The sequence below is a fragment of the Schistocerca gregaria genome, chromosome 1 (genome assembly GCF_023897955.1).
Source record: "Schistocerca gregaria isolate iqSchGreg1 chromosome 1, iqSchGreg1.2, whole genome shotgun sequence".
NCBI lineage: Eukaryota > Metazoa > Arthropoda > Insecta > Orthoptera > Acrididae > Schistocerca > Schistocerca gregaria.
This window is the reverse complement of record NC_064920.1, coordinates 364,910,383-364,932,387: the sequence shown is the minus strand read 5'-3', so window position 1 is coordinate 364,932,387 and position 22,005 is coordinate 364,910,383. Positions and strand designations below refer to the sequence as shown.

Sequence of the window (22,005 nt, the reverse complement as noted above, 5' to 3'; positions counted from 1 at the left end):
TCTTCTTTGCGGTGGAATTTTTTACGAAATTTGTGATATGTATCGCATAATTACTGGATGCTCGAGACCAGCTAAAGTGTAGGAGCTACTTGTGCTAGCAGGCATAGCTTCGCCTAACATCAGGCGTGAAGCAACTGCTGAGGCAGGAGGACGTAGAGCTATGACCACATTCACCCGCTGTTTGGCCTCTCGCCAGAACCATACGTCTGAAGTCCAGAAAAAGTTTTGAAAACTCTGTGTCAGCAACAACAACACAACTCAAAGACTAGACATTTGGGGAAAACATAGCAGAGAGTGCTTCTCTAAGCTGGAGAAAACCTAAAGATGCCCTACCGCCTGGTCACAGTGAGAACTGGTTTACCTGGAAGTCCCTCAACAGGTTGCGAACTGGTGTTGGTCGGAGTAAAGTAAATCTGGAAAAGTGGGAATACGCTAGTGGACCCTCAACCTTTGAATGTGGGGAGGAACAGCGCAACTGCAATTGCCCGTCATCATGCACCGAAGAAGGTCTAATGCTGGCCAGCTCTAATGCCTTGGTTGTAGACAGTTTTCTGGGCGAAAGCAATTTCATTTAATGTTTTTTAGTGTGCCCTTAAATGTATTTACGACTGAAACTTCAGCGCACACTCCGCCGCAGAGTGAAAATTTCATTCTGGAAAGACCCCCAGGCTGTGGCTAAGCCGTGTCTCAGCAGTATCTTTTCTTTCAGGAGTGCTAGTTCTGCAAGATTCGCAGGAGAGCTTCTATGAAGTCTGGAAGGTAGGAGACGAGGTACTCGCAGAAGTAAAACTGTGAGGACGGGGCGTGAGTCGTGCTTAGGTCGTCAGTTGACGCTGGCACGGTAGCTCAGCGTGTTCGGGTCAGAGGGTTAGCTGCCCTCTCTAATAAAAAAAACTGAGTGAACGGATCACTGAAGAGCATGAACGGGTGTCATCGGTCGCCCGCCCCGAACGATTTCAACGAACAATATAGAACAAAATGTGATTAAAAAAGAACGGGTTTGAGTCCCGGCCGCAGCACAAAATATAATTCATTTCGTCTGCTTCGCTCATTATCTTAGCTTTGATCATCTTCCTTTCCAATTTCATCACAATGATTCACATCCCTACAGGGGAGTATACCAGCCTTAGAACCTAAAAAAAATATAACAGTTGGCTGGAACACTTGCCAGCGAAAGGCAAAGGTCCCGCTTTCGAGCTCGGTCCGGCACACAGTTTTAATCTGCCAGGAAGTTCCATATCGGCGCACACTTCGCCGCAGAGTGAAAATCTCATTCTGGGTATTTATGACGGTTTATTCATGTGCAGATACTTCCAACTGTATGCTAACTCTAATGCATGAAAGTGATTTGTTATTAACTTTCTCCTCCGAATGCGAAAATATTTTTCTGGCGCTTATCTACAAAGAGAGAAATGATCATTGTTATAAAATAAGAGAATCACAGCCAGTACAGAGAGATTGAAGTGGTTATTCTCACGCGCTGTTCGAGAATGGAAAGATATAGAAATAGCTTAAGGTGGTTCGATGAACCCTCTGCCAAGTACTTAATTGTCAGATGGAGGGTATTCATTGTAGCTGTAGATGATTTAAATTCTCTCATTTCTTCTATCATTCAGTGCCTTGCTCTTCTCCAGCGGCTAAAATCTGTCACTCTAGTCGCCTTCTTCTTGCTGTTCATGCCACTATGAACTTGGAATTAGCATGGACCTATATCAAAGAGTCTCCGGTAGACAAAACATGTATAGCAAGCCGCCCTGCAAGTTACAACGCAAGCATGCCCGAGTGGTGCGCGTAGTTGTGCAGGTGCCAGAATGTGTGACAGTCAGCTGAGCCTCAGAACGGGCGCAGCCGGCGGCGGCGGCGAAGCTGCTGCTGGTGCTGCTGCGAAAATCGATGGAGGGCGTCGACGCTGCGTCCGCCGACCTACTTCCCGCGCGTCTGTCGCTACTACGCCGTTTGAAGCTGGCGCCCCGGACGCCGTATTGATCACGAGCTTCACCAAGCCACCGACAGAGCGCTCTGCCATACTGTCGCTGCCAGCAGGGGACAAAGCGAACCTGCAGGAGAGACGTTCATTACCTTTTTTACTGATGCATTTTCAGATCTCTTCCTTAGCGATACCTCCGAGTCTTCGAATTAATGCTGAAAAATATTTCCTCGGTGCAACTGCAGCTCCAAGTTGTCAGAAAGAGAAGTCTGCAACATCTAGCTGTGGCCGTATCTGTAGATTCGGTTACGCGCGCGCCCTACCTCAGCGGCGACTCGGGTGGGAGACTGCGACAAAGAGTGGGGGAGAAGTAGGGGAGGCACAGGGCGCGAGTGGTGGGGCGACGCGGCGCGCAGTTCGCGCCAGTGACGGCTTGGGACGCGTAGTAAAGAGTGAAGTGTGTCCGCGGTCGTAGATTCCCATAAGGCGGGAACAGTCTGCTTACTTGCAGGACACTTTGCGTGTTTTCGTTTTCTTCTTCTGGATCCGCTCCGCTCCGGAGCTTTATTATGTTGATACTGAAGTGACAGCGCTGTACTTGCCACATTCTTGCTTGCGAATTCAAGTCTCCCGGTCGGTAGATTGACCGTTGGTTTTGTCTGTCTTCACGGCCGCGATGCCAGGAGAGACGACGGCTACGACGGAGGAGCAGCGTCCCGGCGCTCCTGCTCCGGTCGTTAACGGGAATAACGTGGAGACGCTGACGAAGGCCACTGGAAAACAGGTAGGAAACGTACGGCGGCTACATCTGCGTGGCTTTGGGGCTATAGAAGAGTCTTGGGGCGTGCTGCAAGCGCCTCTGCAGCTTCTTCGTTGTCACCGCGTCTCCGACATCCCGTCCTTATTTCAAGATTGCGGAAAATCAAAGCAGTTGTCTGCCAATATCACGTAATTTTTAATGGCATCCACGACCCATCTGAAGGCCTTCAACCTCATCTTCAAACGTAATACAATTTTTAAATGGTTGACTATGATCATCTGCGAACATATACACCCCTCACCATCCAAGTTAAAATTACAGTGGGGATGAATCGCTAGCCCGTCACGGTCATTGTTAAGACTTATGACTGTAAAGTAAACAGTTTTCGTTTTGATTTGTAATATAAACACTAGCAGTCTACTAAATTGCAGACCAACATATGCGAAATAAGAACTGTTTTTCTACTATGCTGATAGTCATCTAGTTATAAGTGAATCTAGCTGAGTACCTTCCCATTCCCAAAATCTTTGTAGGCTCTGGATAGAGGCTATCATTTAATGGACATGTGTGATATTCTGGGTACTCATTCTTATGGTCGATATACTTTTCAGTAAGGAAAATGACTGAGGAGGATTTAATTATGTTGAAATTGGTAGAGTTTAGTTGAAAAATTGTGCATTGGGTTACACTTTTAATCAAATACATGTGATCCTATTTACTGCAATGCACTTCTAAATCTTTCCGATTCTCAGTGTGATGGGAACTTTACTGCGAGAAAGAACACTGTCGACGAACTGCAACTTTTAGGTGTAACGACTCGTGTTACAAACAAGGGGACAGTCTTAACATCTCTTTGCAGTGTATTTATTTCAATTCATTGCACTCTACATGAAGGTGAATGAAGCATTTTTTTTTCTTTGTGGTTGTTGTACCTGGTAAAGAATTGACCAGACAGCTCACAGAAATCGTCAGACAATAAAAAGATAAATGTTATGTTTTCTAGGACAAGCATAACAGGCATGTTACTGTCTGGGATATTTGGAGTTGTCGTTAAAGAAATGTTGCTGTAAAAAGATTTAGCAGACAGAGCATTTTCGCTGTATTAATCGAGTAGTAGCTTGGCTTCGATGCTACGAGACTCCTACTTGCTATCTTGTCGGCTACAAGAAGATGAGACACATTAAACTTCACATCAGTACAAAAGTGTCTCACAATGCATATCAGAACAAAAGCGTCTAATATTGCCGTTTGCCAGCGAAGATTTCTTTAGTGAAATTGAGGGAGAATGGCTTGTACTCTCATTTGCGGAGACCTCCTTGTCAGATAGTGTGGCGATACAATACTAATATTCGATGGGAGTTGGTTTCATATTACCCTGCGGTCATCCTGGTCCTAGCTTTTCATTAGTTTCCTGAACTTACTAGATGCTAATGCTATCTTCAACTAGACCACACATCCTTATCCCGTTGAACTACGGCTCCGTCTCGAATAACATCAGTGAGTTGTTAAAATCTAATCTCATGTATCTCCCTTTCCAGTTTGCGAATGCAACCCATACGTTTTGATTCTGTATCGTAAATACTTGGGCCCTAACGGTATTGTGAATCTATTTACGTCATAAACTAAAGCACTTGTATGGGGCGCTGGTTTGTCGACGAGCTACAGTGATGGAACTTGTAATGTTTGACTGCTACAGCAGGCCACAGGATCTCGATCGGTAACCTCCCTTTTTTTATATGGTGAGAAAGGTGCCGCACGACGCCAGTAGCGCGTTGTTTACACTGCGAGGGCATCGCGCCCGCCGGTTGCTAGGCCGGTCCCCAAACAAAGGACGCGTCTGCGGGGGAGGCTCTCCGGCTTAACCCGCCCCGTGTGTAAGGCTTCCGCTGCAGGTACACACCCGCTGTTCACTCTACCAGCTGCAACAACTGCATTCGACTGAGAAGCTTCCTTTTATGCACAGATGGCTGTCAGGAGAGTCAGACTCTTCTGAAATTTCACTTTCGCTCCCGCGCGAGATCGCTGAAAGCCGATCCCATAATAGCTTTGGAACTGCCAGAGAAAGCGGAAACTTTCATCTGTAGCTAATAGCCTCGTGCAGTTCAATCGACTCGGGGCAAACACCTCTAATAGTAGCAGCTTCTCTTAAGTACTCCACGTCGGATACCTTGAGATCTTTTTTGTGCTAATAGCCGGTAGTTTCTGCCCTTATCTAGCGAGGTTACGCACTGGGGAAATCGCTAGGATTGCGATTCAGATACGCACCTAGCCATCCAGATTTAGGTTTTCCGTGATTTCTCTGAACGATTAAGGGATTTTAGGGGATGGTTTCTCTGAAAGAACTCGGCTCTGATGACCTCATCGCCATCGGGACGTTCAACCCAAATGTGCCTACCTTTTACTTGCTCTCTTGAGTGCTAATGCGAATACCATATCCGCGGCTCACAACTTGCCGACGTGACGTCATCCTTACATCTAACCAGCAACCAAGGTCATTGTCACATTATGTGGAATGAAACTGTTCGCGGCATAGCAGAAAGCCTATCCCTTTATGTAGTAGCAAAGAACCTTACGATGTAAGCAAATGGCGTTTTGTAATGCAATTATACGGAATTAAAGCACTGAGTCGTATTAATATTTGTATGAAAACGATAAAAATCACATTTCTATTTGCATCCATCACTACTATGACGTGAAGTTTCCAAATGAAGAGAGTTTGACATGTTTGCTTGCTTGATCGTGGACCTACGAGTAAAGAACTTGATAAAAATGCAGCAGAATACTCACATATCCATAATTTTGATTTGCAGCCCCTTGTATTGGCCGTGTTTGCAGTTGAAATTGTTGGATGTGAGGTCGGCCAGTTATGCAAAACATTACCCAAGCAAAAAACTTTCTCATCAACATCGTTTGATTGCAGATGACAAGCTACTTGTAGTAATTAACACACTAGTGATCCAGAAAATTCATGCACACTAAATGTAAAGGTATTTACAAAAAGAAACGATCTGTTGTTTGAACCAAAAATGCGTATACTTTTGTAATAATTTAATAAAAATTTCACATTGCAGCATAAATAAAAAACGAAACCCCACTGATGATGGCAGAGTGGTGCCGAAACGTATTTGGGTACTGAGGAAAACGGTGTTTTGCATAACTGGCGGACCTCACATCCAACAAGAGTACTCACAATCAAGAAAATGTGACTCATTATGGAGCGCTGTTAAGCCCATTAATACGTGACACTGGATTCGGCCACCGAACTTCGACCTGAAAAACTTGCACCAGGCGATAAATTACTTGCGAATCAGTTTAAGGCAAGAAAGAGACTGTTTTCTACGTTTACTAGTTAGCGCCACTGCATCTGTCGTCGGAAATTCGAGATTCAATTCTCAGTAAACATGTCGTATTCTCATGCTGTGGCAATGTCTACAACGGGTTCCACTCAACATGGTGGCGGTAACTGATAGAAGCTGTTTGCTTGAAAAAGCAGAGAAACTGACGAACAAGGCGACGAACTGGTGTCAGCCTGCAAAATGGGAGCCATAACAGTTCTTTAAAACGTTTTAAGAGTCTCGTATATCAGTAGGTAGAAACGGAAACCTAAGATCACTTTTTTGTCTGTCTGTCGCAGAAGCGGTTAACCGTTGTTGTTGTTGTCTTCAGTCCTGAGACTGGTTTGATCCAGCTCTCCATGCTACTCTATCCTGTGCAAGCTTCATCATCTCCCAGTACCTACTGCAACCTACATCCTTCTGAATCTATTTAGTGTATTCATCTCGTGGTCTCCCTCTACGATTTTTACCCTACACGCTGCCCTCCAATATTAAATTGGTGATCTCTCGATGCCTCAGAACATGTCCTACCAACCGATCCCTTCTTCTAGTCAAGTAGTGCCACAAACTCCTTTATTCCCCAAATTATATTCAATACCTTCTCTTTAGTCATGTGATCTACCCACCTAATCTTCAGCATTCTTCTGTAGCATCACATTTCGAAGGCTTCTATTCTCTTCGTGCCCAAACTATTTATCGTCCACGTTTGACTTCCATACATGGCTACACTCCATACAAATACTTTCAGAAAATACTTCCTGACACTTAAATCTATACTCGATGTTAACAAATTTCTGTTCTTCAGAAACACTTTCCTTGCCATTGCCAGTCTACATTTTATATCCTCTCTACTTCGACCATCATCAGTTATTTTGCTCCCCAAATAGCAAAACTCCTTTACTACTTTAAGTGTCTCATTTCCTAATCTAATTCCCTCAGTATCACCCGACTTAATTCGACTAAATTCCATTATCCTCGTTTCGCTTTTGTTGATGTTCATCTTATATCGATCCTTTCAATACACTGCCCATTCCGTTCAACTGCTCTTCCAGGTCCTTTGCGTCTTCAACAGAATTACAATGTCATCAGCGAACCTCAAAGTTTTTATTTCTTCTCCATGGATTTTAATTCCTACTCCGAATTTTTCTTTTGTTTCCTTTACTGCTTGCTCAATATGCAGATTGAATAACATCGGGGAGAGGCTACAACCCTTTCTCACTCCCTTCCCAACCACTGCTTCCCAAATTTATGTCAAATACTAAGGTCCGCGGTCCGGTGGTGGTATAAAAAATTTAAGCTTAAAGGTCAATGCAATCACAAGATACGGCTGTTTATGTGACCTGTAGATGAACAATCTACAGGATGTTCTGAAGTTCCCGTTACAAACTTCTAGCACTTAAAGAGGGGAGTGGGTACATGTATTTAGAATGGGAACTTATGTCCGGAAAAGTACCGTTTCCTTTCTACAACGGTTTTAGTTCAGATGTGTAACGCGTCCACTTCTAGAGAGGGAAAATAAAGTCCCGGGGTTGCTTGTCCTGGTGTGCAGCAGGGCACACCCCTTAACGTGATGTGGTCGATGTAATGTTTAATTTGCGAGACCCCTTTAGGGACAGAGAAAGAATACTTGGTACGACTTCTGGCCGCTGCACTAGAAATTGAAGAGACGTCGATTGGGACGGAGTACGTACCAGAACAACCTTCGTAGGTACAGTGTTTGTAACAACGTTGGAGGTCGCCACATCGCGCCGCTGTTGTAATGCATGAGATCTGTTCTGCGTGTACAGTCTGCTGGATTCCTTTTTTGTTTTTGGATAATGTAAACACGTAATGTTTTAGTGTTAATACAAACAAATGTGCTTAAGTACTAAATGGATGTTCCATGGCGTTTTCTTTCGAATTGTTACCGTATAACTGTGTTGCGTCACGCCGAACTCAGTTACTCAAGCAGAAGTGGATTGGTTGAACATCTGAAGCTCTGCCTTCTACAAGTCCCAGAAGCCGGTAACAGGAGTTTCCGAACACCCTGCACATGCATAATGAGGTTTGTACGGCACCCCCGGAACACGGGTTCTAGTCGCAATTCACCGGCATTTCTGTTTTCTTGTCCTGCCAGAACTACACGAAAGATCGTTCACGACTGCTCACACTTGACGCTTTCTACTGAAGCGCAATAAGGTTATGCAAAATTACCTTTGGAATGGTTTCTATTTGAAAGTATTTCTTCATTGATAAAGTATACCACGTTTTCCGTTATTTGCCGTAATCGTTGTTATGTGTTACGGAAGATTAAATGCCCAGTACTTCAATTGTTCATTGCTTCAGTTTTTGCCAAAGTAGATGTAAGTAAGAAGGAAGGAACTTAGGAAAGACAAAAGTAGTGTCTATTTCGTGAGATTACATTGAACCTCTCTGACTTGGAGGAAATCTGTCGTATCATTGTTTAAGGCGGAATATCATCAGTCATCTCAAGTGAGGTGGATAAGCTATAAAAAACTGTCATATATGCAAATTAGACAGAGGTTGCAACCGAAGTAGCCACACATGTATCATCCAAGTTTACATTATGGCTGCCGCTAACCCATAGGTGTTTTACATTCTGAGTAGCACCCACTACTAGTAGGCGAGTGCGATCCGATGTATGATCCAGAACATTGTCTTCATAAGAGAGTAGTTTCGAACGACTACCTCATTGGTCTTTTTCAGCCTAGGATGGATTACTTTTCAGGGACCTGATCAGCACAATAATCATATGTATGGCGTAATATAAGAGTTACAAAGAGACTTGTTAGAAATAAAGCACCACTCATACAGCTGAAGTCACACAGCATCATTGAAGGTTATGAGAAGGCACTAGGCCGGTCGCTGTGGCCGAGCGGTTCTAGGCGCTTCAGCCCGGAACCGCACGACCGCTACGGTCGGAGGTTCGAATCTTGCTTCGGGCATAGATGTGCGTGTCGTCCTTAGGTTAGTTAGGTTTAAGTAGTTCTAAGTCCTAGGGGACTGATGACCTCAGATGTTAAGTCCCATAGTGCTCAGAGCAAATTGAACCATTTGAAGAAGGCACTAGAAAAACGGGCGACGCATGAAGAGTGAGAGTATCACAAATGAAATCCTGGCATTCATCCTTATGTCGCATTTAGAACAAAAACAGAAGGGAAAACACACAACCTAGATGACGGTCAGCACTATAGGATAAGTTAAATCACAGACCCCAAGTCAGCAATGTTTCTCGACAGCTAAATTTTCTACAACGATTTAGAGAACGAAGTTTAATCGCTGTTGTATAGGAAACATTTGTTCCAAATCGGCATGGTGGCGATATCAAATTGGATGTGTGGCGATAAAGTGATCAGTCATATTTAGGTGTAAAATATTGTCCAGGGAAATTAGTAAATTCCTAAAAACACACGTGATTCCAAGCGACTTACGTTTACATATCAGTACATAATACTCGGATTAAAGTATCTATACACATAGGTAAGTCAGCGCAGCGTGTTTCAGTTTGTATGTGGCGGCTATCTCAAGAACTACTGTAGGGCCTCTGATGCGGTTTTCCCTGATAGACTGATTCACAAGGAAGGTTTGTGTACACAGACGCCGCACGGGATTAGCCGAGCGGTCTTAGGCGCTGCAATCATGGACTGTGCGGCTGGTCCCGACGGAAGTTCGAGTCCTCCCTCGGGAATGGGTGTGTGTGTGTGTGTGTGTGTGTGTATGTGTGTGTGTGTGTGTGTGTGTTTGTCCTTAGGATAATTTAGGTTAAGCAGTGTGTAAGCTTAGGGACTGATGACCTTAGCACACGCATTTGAACATTTTTTGTACACAGACTATTACTGCTACGCCAGATCAGATAAGTCGTACGGCCACAGATACTTACTGCTACCCGTCAAAAGCTGGGGGTGCTCGCTAATGTATCGTAAGGTAACGAAACAAAATAGTATAAGGGTTATAACAAAATTCCCTTTACTAGCTTTGGGGACAGTTTCCTTATAACAAACCAAGAGAAAAGTGTCTAGCAGACATGGGATCTAAAATGGTTACCTTAAGAATTCCGTGCACTACCTCGTCGTCGATACTGTGAAACACACCTTGTGTGCTGTAAACTCTTTTTTTCCAATATTTTGGGAGGAGGTAGCATGGGCCAAAACAAAAGAAAAAAATGTTCAGTAAGCATAGGCTATAAAATGCATAGCTTAGAACCATGAGCACTTGTGCAATAGAAGAGGTCGGCCGCGGTGGTCTCGCGGTTCTAGGCGCGCAGTCCGGAACCGTGCGACTGCTACGGTCGCAGGTTCGAATCCTGCCTCGGGCATGGATGTGTGTGATGTCCTTAGGTTAGTTAGGTTTAAGTAGTTCTAAGTTCTAGGGGACTGATGACCACAGCAGTTGAGTCCCATATTGCTCAGAGCTATTTGAACCATTTTTTGCAATAGAAGAGATGTGTTTCACAGTAGCGAAGATGAGGAAATGCTCATAGCTCTTAAAGAATGCATTTTAGACCCCATGTTTACGGGGCTTTTTTTCTTGTTTTGGTCAATGCCACCTCCTCGCAAAACATGGAAAGCAAAGAGATTGCAGTAGAAGAGCTGTGTTGCACAGTGTCGAAGATGAACAAGTGATCATAGCTCGTACGACACGCATTTTAGTGCCCATTTTTACTTAACATTTTTTTAAATGTATTGATGTAAGGAATCTGTCCGCATAGTCTGTAGAGGGAATTTAGTTACTCCCTATGCAGCTTGATATATGCTGAGCAGAGCCTTACCAAGTTGTGTGTGTGTGTGTGTGTGTGTGTGTGTGTGTGTGTGTGTGTGTGTGTGTGTGTGTGTGTGTATATATATAGCTTCTAGATGTACCAGTCACAACAACTGTATAGATTTTTTTTCGAAGTTTTCCAAATTGCTTTAAAAATGGCTGCTGCGGAAACTAATAGATGCCAGCTGTCTCATTACTAATATTCACGTCACTGTACGGCGTACCTGATTCCGTTTCTGGATGGACATCGGACCTTGCTGTCGGAGAGACACTGTAGGCACGATATAACTTGGTCTGTTTACGGAGGATGCTGGCAGCGTAAATATACGATCGCCGCCTAACTAGCTCATTTGTAGCTTTTGTATAGAGGGGGGGGGGGCAGAGAGGAGCGAGCAACAACCTCATTTTCGCAAGACAAACAGCACACTGAAATTAACATTGCATTCACAGCTCCTATTTCAGTGTTACGGCGCTTTGTATATCCAGTATATATTATGCGTATAGTTAATTCTGTGGTGTTTTGAGCATGTGTCCCTTCAATCACCAGCACGGTGAAACTTGTGACGGAAGATAAAACGTCTGTTACGTTTATCATTCTCTCTTCAAGCGTACAATAACAGCCGTTTTCCAGCCCGGAATCAAAGGGAGAAGTGTAACAAAAGAACAGTTACCGACAAATCTGTTTTTGCCTTCCCCCCGTTCTTTTCCTGTTTTTCGTTGTTTGTGGGCGAGAAGGCTGTCAGCTTGGAAACACCGATACTGGTCGCGTCGCGTAAGGGCACGCAATTCCCTTCTGGCTGTTTGGTCGGCGATAGCTCTCCGAGATATAGGTGAAATAGTTCCGGCAGCTCTGTCGTCGCGACACGAAGAGCACTTCATGCATATTTATCAGCATCGTCAGCAAAGCATTCCAAACTTAGCCACTTCTGCTCTGTTGACGCACACTGGACCGACAGGAACAGAAAAGGAGAACATTCTAGCAGCGTGCGTAGCAACGTTCCACGTACATCTACACAGGCTGCTCAACAAGTTCTAACTTCCCAAAGCTCGCTTTTTATGTAGTGGGAAGATATAGCGGTCCGAGTATTTTGTCTACGCTAACAGACTTCAGTGTCGCTTACGTAATGTTATAGTAATTAAAACGACAACAGTCATTGCAAATTGGTGTTCCCAGTTTAAGTAATGCTGCTGTTTCGTGTGAACATTCAGTTCGTATCTGCGGTTTTTATACACGCTCGCTGTCAGTTACGCCACCGCGTTTTCTACAGCCGCTGCTGCCGACGAGACGAAAGTACCTCCTCTCTGTAGCTCCAGCGGCGAATCTAAAGTTACGAACACTGTTTAGTGTGTTTGCCATTTGAATAACATTTACAGGCTTTCACAGTGGCCAGGGTTCGATATTTTAGTAAAGAGTGACATATTTATAAATGTTTTGAATCTGTACCTATTTTTACATTCAAATCTACTGGTAGCAAATCAAGCTGCAGTTTCAGAAACAATGTTCTATATTATTTTTGCTACTTGATATCAGGTCTAGAATAAATTACTATCTTAATTCTCTGTTCATGAAGGCATCTTTTCCTCGCTGCGTGCAAAGGATGACATAACACTATCGACAAAGCTGTGACGAGACTTTTGTCGCTCCGATAGCAAAGGAAATTTATTTTCTTTTTTTTGTAGATGTCTCCAGTCCGAAGACAATTTTTATCGATTTCTGTGCATTAGTCTATCCTTCTCATATGCCTAGTATATTCATCCTTTGGTCTTCCTCAACTTTTCTTACATGCCTCAGCATATGTCCTATCAACCAATCCCTTCTTTTGTCAAGCTGTGGCACAAATCCGTACATTTCTTTCCCCTCCATTCCATTCAGTACCTCCTCATTAGTTGCTCGATTTAGCCATCTAATGTTGAGCATTTTTCTGTAGCACCACATTTCAAAAGTTTATACTCCCTACTTGTCTGAATAGCTTGTCGTCCACGTCTCACTTCTGTAAAAGGCTGCATTCCAGATAGATACGTCCATAAAAAGTTTCCTACACATTAAATTTGTTGTAGGGCTTAATAAATTTTTATTTTTCAGAAATTATTTTTTCTGTTGTCAGTGTGCATTTGACGTCCTCTCTACTTTGACCATCATCAGTTCTCATGCTGCCCAAATAACAAAAAATACTCTAGGACTCGTTTCCTACTAAAATTCCCATCGCACCATCTGACTACATTCCATACTCTACTTTTTACGTTTATCAAATTCATTCAATATTAGTTAAACACAGAACTTGTTTGTATCTGATCGATATTTTTACGCCGGCCGAGCGGTTCTAGGCGCTTCAGTCCGGAACCACGCGGCTGCTAAGATCGCTGGTTAGAATCCTGTCTCGGGCATGGGTGTATGTGATGTCCTTAAGTTAGTTAGATTTAAGTAGTTCTAAGTCTAGGAGACAGATGACCTCAGATGTTAAGTCCCATAGAGCTCAGAGCCATATGAACTCAAGTAATGCGTCATACGTGTGCCAAGTTTGGTTAAAATTTCTTTGGGCGTCAGAGAGTTATGCTTAAATGTAACGAATTTGTCACGTCCAACCCTACAGATACTCAACGCCAACTGTCACATGTAAAGATCCTTCAGATGTTCCAAAGCAAAATTGCAAAACGCAATGTACGCACTGATCAGTCAGAGCATTTTTTTTTAAATTCTTTATTCAATTATTGTATTATACATAATAACCCACTACCTAACTACATTAGTGGGTCCTAATAATGATGCAAGGGATTGCAGCTTTTTTGTTTTATACTAACTACACTACGCTACACTACAGGTGATTTTACTATTGTTAATACTATAACTTGACCGCTATGGGGTTCTAAACTACTTAATCTAAGACTTAAATCTACCTGCAGCGTTACAGGTGTGCCAGTGCTACTATAAACCTAGTATGTTGGCCGGGCCCACCGAGCTAACCCCAGGGGGCATGCCCCTGGCACTGGGCTGGCCCTCAAGTTGGTTTCGCTGCAGTCTATTCTAGAGTACTATCCTATCTTCTACATCTATTCTAAAAATTACATAAGTCGTTGTTGGTGTGTGGTTCAATCCGGTGTTTTTGTACCCCCCTCCCTCCTAGTCCAGGGCAAGGCGGATTCCAGCCGTGAGGCGACTGGCCATGTCCTTACCCGGCGGTACAGGAGGGGTGCACTAGGTCTTAATCGGTGTCAATTTATTACTTTTAGTGGTTGTCCCTTAGGAAGTTCTTAAGGACTTTCTTTGATATTTCATTTGTTAGTTCGTTTAGTATGTTGAACGTGTTGTCATGCCTTATTAGATGGTACGTGTCGTTATTTGGTAATTGTTGTCTGAGATCATGGGCTACATCATCGAAGAGGTGGCACTCGTACATCACATGTTCTGGGGTGCCTTGCACAGCACCACAGTCACACGCGGGTGTAACCTGCTTCCCAAACGGACATAGATATGTTGGGTATGGTCCATGTCCAGTAAGAAAGTGCAGCATACCTCTCGTTGGCGTGAAAAATGTGAGTTTTGTCCGTTCTTCTATATCCGGAAGCAGCTCATAAGTTCTGCGTTCCGTATCCTCATTGCTCCACTGTTCTTGCCACAGTTCCATCCCTCTCTTTTTGATGGCATTCTTATCCCCAGCACAGACCCCAAGTATTTCCCTAATTTTGTCCCGGTTTTCCTTCTTCATCCAGTACCAGGCGGCCTGCTCACGAATTTTTATGTCCAGTGGCCATATCCCCAGAGCATTACGACTAACGACCTGCATCGATATAAACCCGTCCAGGTGTTAGCAGCGTCACCTGGCGTGGAATGACTGCTAGTCATATACACGCGCGGTGCATGTAGTGTAGAGTGAGCGTGCTATCCGTGTGTAGAATGGGAAAGGCGCGCAGTCGCGTTTCGGAAACTGCACGACTTGTCGGGTGTTCGAGGAATGCTGTGATGAGTCTTTTCAACACGTGGCGAACCCAAGGTGAAACCAATCCAGACGTCCTGTGGTAGGGCGGCCACACTTCGTTACACATATCGGACGTCGAGGTCTGAGCAGACTGGTAAAACAGGATAGGCGGCGAACTGCGGCGGAACTAACATCAGATTTTAACGCCGGGCAGAGTGCAAGTGTGTCTGAACACACAGAACACTCCTAACAATGGGGCTCCAGAGCCGACGACCCACGCATGTATCAATATTAGTACTGCGACATCAGCAACTACGATTGAAATGGGCATGTGACCATCGGCAGTGAACGCTGGCGCAGTGGCAGAGCGATGAATGGTCTGATGAACCGTGATACCTTTTACATCATGCCGATGGAAGAGCGCGAATCCGTCGTCTTCCACGGGCACAGTTCCGTGATACCTGTACTGCGGGATGAAGACAAGTTGGCAGCGGCTCTGTTATGCTTTGGGGAACATTCACGTAGGCATGCATGGGACCAATGGTGTTCGTGCAAGACACCATGACAGCCAAGAAGTATAGTACTTTGGTTTTTGATCATGTTGACGATCATGTTTTCCAACAGGAGTGGCATTTTTCAGCAAGATAATGCTTCAAATGGCTCTGAGCACTATGGGACTCAACTTCTGAGGTCATTAGTCCAGTAGAACTTAGAACTAGTTAAACCTACCTAACCTAAGGACATCACACACACACCCATGCCCGAGGCAGGATTCGAACCTGCGACCGTAGCGGTCTCGCGGTTCCAGACTTCAGCGCCTAGAACCGCACGGCCACTTCGGCCGGCAGCAGCAAGATAATGCGCCATGTCACAAGGCCAAGAGTGTGATGGAGTCGTTAGAGGAACACAGTGCCGACTTCCAGTTGATGAACTGGCCCTCCAATTCGTCATATATAAACACGATCGAACACATTTCGGATGTGAATGCTCATCGCCCCCTCCACGGAATTTACGGGAATTTGGTGACTTGTGTGTGCAGATATGGTCCCAACTCCCTCCAGCGACCTATCAAGGCCTCATTGGTTCCAAGCGACGATGCATCGCCACTGTTAGCGGTGCCAAAGGTGCACACACCAGCTATTAGGTAGGTGGTCATAAGGATCTGGCTGATCAGTGTATATGAGTTAGAGGAATGAGTGCAGAGATTGTGATCATTGGTACCTTAATATGTACCCACTTCAGTGTGTTAACGGTTTTTTCTCTGTCTCCCCACAATCAAGTCACATAATTTTGCTCCTGATGTTTTCTGCACGGCAGTAACTGAGCCACTAAGTGGACTACGCCTGTCAGTATAGACAAACCGTTTACATACGTATATCCACGCTTGGAGGTATTAACCAACCTAAAAACTACTACTCTTAACAGCTATAACAGTTAGTCTGCAAGTGAAGTTATATACGAGATGCGACAATAAAGTAATGAGACTGATTTTATTTGCAAGATGCGTCAATCCTGCAGGCTTACATAGGCACAATATCTTTGACCTTGGTCTGTAAGCTGCTTCTAGTCCAAGAAGCACATCGATGCAACTGCTCACTCGTGATTTGTGCTGTAATAAGTTACATGTGTTTGTGTCTCTCACCACTGAAATGGAACCGGATAATATTGCGCAACGGTATGCCGTTTCTTTTTGCGTTAAATTGGGTGAAAACGCAACAACTTACGGTAAGCTTCAGAAGGCTTTCGGAGAGGAGGTTATCTCAAGAGCTGAGTTTCTCATTGGCATAAAATGTTTAATGAAGGCAGAACGAATGTTGATGATGAAGACTGCAGTGGGCGACATTGTGTGCTTCTTTGTCTCCAAGGGAATTGTTCAGAAAGTGTGGGTGCCTCCTGGACAAACAGCTGATCAATATCACTACAAAGAAATTTTAGAAAGACTTCGTAAAAGAGTTCTTTGTGTCCGTGCCAACATTACTGATAATTGCATTCTGCATCACGATAACGCGCCATCCCATACTGCTCTGTCAGTACAGCAATTTTCAACCCCAAAACAAATTTCAGTGATACCACAGCCACCTTATTCACCAGATATCGCTCTGTGCGACATTTTTTTTATTTCCAAGAGTCAAAACGGCGGTCAAGGGACACCATCTTCAAACAACACAAGATGTCCAAACAGCTGTGGCGATGGTCTTGGAGGATATTAGAGAAGATGAGTTCCAGAAATGTTACCATCAATGGCAGAAGCTCTGGAAAAAGCGTGTGCAATCAGAAGGGAATTACTTTGAAGGAGACAACACTAAACTTGACTAAAACGGCAAGCAACATTTTTTTCACATCAGTCTCATTATGTTATTTCGCACCTCGTATAAGTTGTTTCAAATTATTCGTATCGAACGTCTAGGCATGATAGATCACGTCATGGAGAAAAAAATGTTCGCCGACACTTCCTACAGGTCCTGAAACTATGGGCTATCACCGAAATAGCAGGATGAAAGTGAAGCACCCTTACATCGTAAATGTACACTCCTGGAAATTGAAATAAGAACACCGTGAATTCATTGTCCCAGGAAGGGGAAACTTTATTGACACATTCCTGGGGTCAGATACATCACATGATCACACTGACAGAACCACAGGCACATAGACACAGGCAACAGAGCATGCACAATGTCGGAACTAGTACAGTGTATATCCACCTTTCGCAGCAATGCAGGCTGCTATTCTCCCATGGAGACGATCGTAGAGATGCTGGATGTAGTCCTGTGGAACGGCTTGCCATGCCATTTCCACCTGGCGCCTCAGTTGGACCAGCGTTCGTGCTGGACGTGCAGACCGCGTGAGACGACGCTTCATCCAGTCCCAAACATGCTCAATGGGGGACACATCCGGAGATCTTGTTGGCCAGGGTAGTTGACTTATACCTTCTAGAGCACGGTGGGTGGCACGGGATACATGCGGACGTGCATTGTCCTGTTGGAACAGCAAGTTCCCTTGCCGGTCTAGGAATGGTAGAACGATGGGTTCGATGACGGTTTGGATGTACCGTGCACTATTCAGTGTCCCCTCGACCATCACCAGAGGTGTACTGCCAGTGTAGGAGATCGCTCCCCACACCATGATGCCGGGTGTTGGCCCTGTGTGCCTCGGTCGTATGCAGTCCTGATTGTGGCGCTCACCTGCACGGCGCCAAACACGAATACGACCATCATTGGCACCAAGGCAGAAGCGACTCTCATCGCTGAAGACGACACGTCTCCATTCGTCCCTCCATTCACGCCTGTCGCGACACCACTGGAGGCGGGGTGCACGATGTTGGGGCGTGAGCGGAAGACGGCCTAACGGTGTGCGGGACCGTAGCCCAGTTTCATGGAGACGGTTGCGAATGGTCCTCGCCGATACCCCAGGAGCAACAGTGTCCCTAATTTGCTGGGAAGTGGCGGTGCGGTCCCCTACGGCACTGCATAGGATCCTACGGTCTTGGCGTGCATCCGTGCGTCGCTGCGGTCCGGTCCCAGGTCGACGGGCACGTGCACCTTCCGCCGACCACTGGCGACAACATCGATGTACTGTGGAGACCTCACGCCCCACGTGTTGAGCAATTCGGCGGTACGTCCACCCGGCCTCCCGCATGCCCACTATAAGCCCTCGCTCAAAGTCCGTCAACTGCACATACGGTTCACGTCCACGCTGTCGCGGCATGCTACCAGTGTTAAAGACTGCGATGGAGCTCCGTATGCCACGGCAAACTGGCTGACACTGACGGCGGCGGTGCACAAATGCTGCGCAGCTAGCGCCATTCGACGGCCAACACCGCGGTTCCTGGTGTGTCCGCTGTGCCGTGCGTGTGATCATTGCTTGTACAGCCCTCTCGCAGTGTCCGGAGCAAGTATGGTGGATCTGACACACCGTTGTCAATGTGTTCTTTTTTCCATTTCCAGGAGTGTATTATTTTCAATATATTTACGTCATTTACCATGTAATCAAAACCCGACCGTTATAAGACAGTTCACTAACGACGCAATATGGACGTAACATTATTCTAGTCGTACTTGACATTTACAATAAATGCCAAACAGTCTGTCGTTAATTAAGTTTAATTATTATAATCAGCTGTCCAGGCGAGTCTTCCTAATAATCTTGTCATTATCTGGCATATTATTGTGTATTATGCTTCTGACCCAAAAGAAGAAAAAAAAGTGAAGTGGATTTGTATATATTTATTTAGATAAAGGTTGTACACCTTTTGTTGTAACTGACTTTAATGCAAATTTTGTAGATAGATAAGCTTAGTGTATACGTGCCAGTTGCATAAATATTATACTTCTTTTGCTATGAATAGATTTGTACATTAAATTGGAACCTAGTTAATAGTCAGAACTGATGATTTTTACAAATATGTATAAACAAAGGCTGGTTGAAAGATCATGAAAACGAAATCCAATAAGTAAATAAAATAAAGAAGGTACAGTCGACTGCCACCTACACACCACTTCACTACCAGTCAAAGTGGTGCCCAAAACTCAGCTCTGAACTTCTGCAGACGTTTCGTATCACTCCAGCCATCTGTCGTGTCCTCTCTTCCTGCCAAAGAGCTTCTGCTCATCTCTTTCCATTTCCCCGCCGCCCAGAACACACGCGGTAACCGTCCTACACCCCTGCTCACGCTGTGTGTCGTTTTGTTTGCATATTCAAGAAGAGATTAATTGGAAGCTAGAAGTATATGGCAGTTAGTTGTTATGTGTGAGGATCTGATGGACGAGCATTATTGCCCTGGTCGTCTGATGCTTTTTGTGGTGGGGGAATAGGGGGATACACGCTTCGATTTTCGATTCAGCATACAGTTTTAATTTGCACTCTGAGCTAAATTCCATTGCCGAATGAATACCGCTTTTTAGCATCTGCTACGCCGAAGGCAACGCCGACGCTGCGCCACAATTTCATCTCTTGTAACAAAAGATTCTGTAACTTGCGAGCCAGTTCGTACTCTGACAAGCACCTGTTCTGCGAAATTGGCTTCGACGACTTTACAACAGCTTCTGTATGAGCTAGTAATGCGAGTGAAGTATAAGAAGGAATACTGATACTGTTGCGTACCTGGACGTTCGGTAGCAAACTCTGCACACAAGTGAAGTCTTTTTTTATACCGCCTAGTCGACTGTGGGCCGTGGTATTTTTACACAAGGGGCTAATAGGGTATGCCAGTCGTTCGCATTTCGGATTTTCGGCAGAATGATGAGGAAGGAACTGCAGTTTGAGCGCAAAAATTGAGCAGTGACCTTAAAGGTGCTGCATACATCAAGAAACATTCTCTTTAATCATTTACTTCCAGACATCACAACTCGACCTCCGACACTCTCCTCTCACTTTGCACCATTTTACTAACCATTAATCAATTTTAGTGTCCTTTAGTATAACTTTTTGTGTTTCTCACGTATCCTACTACCAAGTAATACAAAAAAAACGCCATTGTATGTCTCTCTCTCCACCCGTCTGTTCGTTTTCCCTGCTTCACACAGACATTACTCTCTTTGGGCATATTGTATATACAACAGAAAATATACGTGTACATTATTTTATTTATTTACTCGATATCAACTTCGGCTAGGCTTCTTCGTTTTTCAACAATGGAAAATCCAGGATGGAAGGTAACAATATCATGAAAAGGATAGTTGCTACTCACCATGTAGCGGAGATGCTGAGTCGCAGATAGGCACAACAAAAACACTGTCAGAAAATGAGCTTTCGGTCAAGAAACCCTCGTGGGAGATAGAACTTACACACACACACACACACACACACACACACACACACACACACAACTCTCACACATATGACCGGAGTCACTGGCTGCTGAGGTCAGCAGAGAGTGTGAGTAGTGTTTTCATGTGTGTGTGTGTGTGTGTGTGTGTGTGTGTTATATCTGCGACGAAGACCTTGTTGGCAGAAAGCTAATTTTCTGACAGTCTTCTTCGTGTTTGACTTTCTGTGTTTCCAGATTTCCTTCATCCTTCTAGAGTGTCGCACCTTTGCCTGCTGGGTCCATTACCTTCCATCTGCTGACTTCTTTTCTTTCGTGAAATCTTGCCTTTTGTGTTGTACTGGCCCTACTTGCGCCATTCTCATGCGAGTTGCGTGAAATTTGAATAGACGTCATCTTTCACATGTCTAAGATGCTACTCCAGGCGGGTGTAAAATGAATGTGCGCAACGGAAAATAATAAACGCTAAAATGAAGATTTCGCCTCTTTCTGTCTACCCCCTGAAGCAGATGTCAGCATCTATTAATTCTATAAATTACAATCCAACGTAAATGAATGATGAAGGCACTAAAGCTACTAAATGATAAACGTTGTTCCTGTTTATATATTTATTGTAGATTAAAAAAGTTTAATACAAAGTTTACATTTCCTAACTAAATTACTGATCAGTTTCCCACCTCTGCCCCTTATCATGACTGTGCGGTCTAATTAACATCAATAACGCGAAATGACTGACATCATTTACATCCCAAACACTGGAAGACACTACTTTCAAAGATGATCTACGGTGGTGTGGGACCTCAGTGGAAATAAACTAACGTGGTCACACCTGTTTAGCTTTTATAGCCGTAATAAGCCGAGGCAACTTGCGGTATCACCGTACGTACTGCGTCCTGTGCATCGAAGTGATGGTTCTCGTACTCGTCTTCGACGGTGAAAGAACTCCAGCCACAAACAAACTCTTTCAGACACTAGGACGGCCGACTAATATACTCCAATACTGTCTTCTGCTCCCTGTGTTCTATAGAAGAGAAACGCGAGCTCCCAAACACAAGGACGGAGTTCCGATAACGTCTCCACGTAAGTATAGGCAGAGGCAGTGCTCTCAATTACTGAACGCTGCGCACTCAACGACGACTTCCAACCCACGAGTGAAGTCCGGAATCGTATAGGTTCGCAACAGTACAGTTCCTAACTGTTCTAACTATAAACTCTCCCGGGAGCAAAGACAGCAAGTCCAGCTGTCCCAACAAAGCTGATATCGAGCAACTGTAACACACGGGCGCTCACAACGGAAGACCTCGTCTCTCCACCGCTGGCCTCCCAGCAATGCTCAGCTCCCCACCATCGTAATTCCGAAAACGAATCATCTTCCGGGACCACGAAATATTTTACCTCTCTACAATCACCAACAAACTTTACATATTCACATACACCTTTTCCTTTAACCCATATAAATACAGACTCATTGACGGTTATTTTCCTCCTGTTACGTGTATATAAAGAGAAAGAAGAAGGCGAGACATAGGCTGATTTACCAAAATCCT

The 22,005-nt window shown here is 44.6% G+C and overlaps 1 protein-coding gene across 9 annotated transcripts in view; it reads left to right on the top strand.

The window, feature by feature from the left end:
• Positions 1–22,005, top strand: part of LOC126346684 (ankyrin-2-like) — a 962,838-nt gene that overhangs the window by 160,177 nt on the left and 780,656 nt on the right. For 4 of the 9 annotated variants that reach the window (XM_050002215.1, XM_050002217.1, XM_050002214.1 and 1 more), the window contains exon 1: positions 2,354–2,711. The exons of 2 other annotated variants lie outside the window; for them this stretch is intronic. In XM_050002215.1, the coding sequence (XP_049858172.1) occupies positions 2,604–2,711 (108 nt within the window). In that variant the 5' untranslated portion in view covers positions 2,354–2,603. Of the gene's footprint in view, positions 1–2,317; positions 2,712–22,005 lie in introns of those variants that run through there. 3 more of the 9 variants (XM_050002220.1, XM_050002212.1, XM_050002219.1) reach the window with 1 other exon arrangement.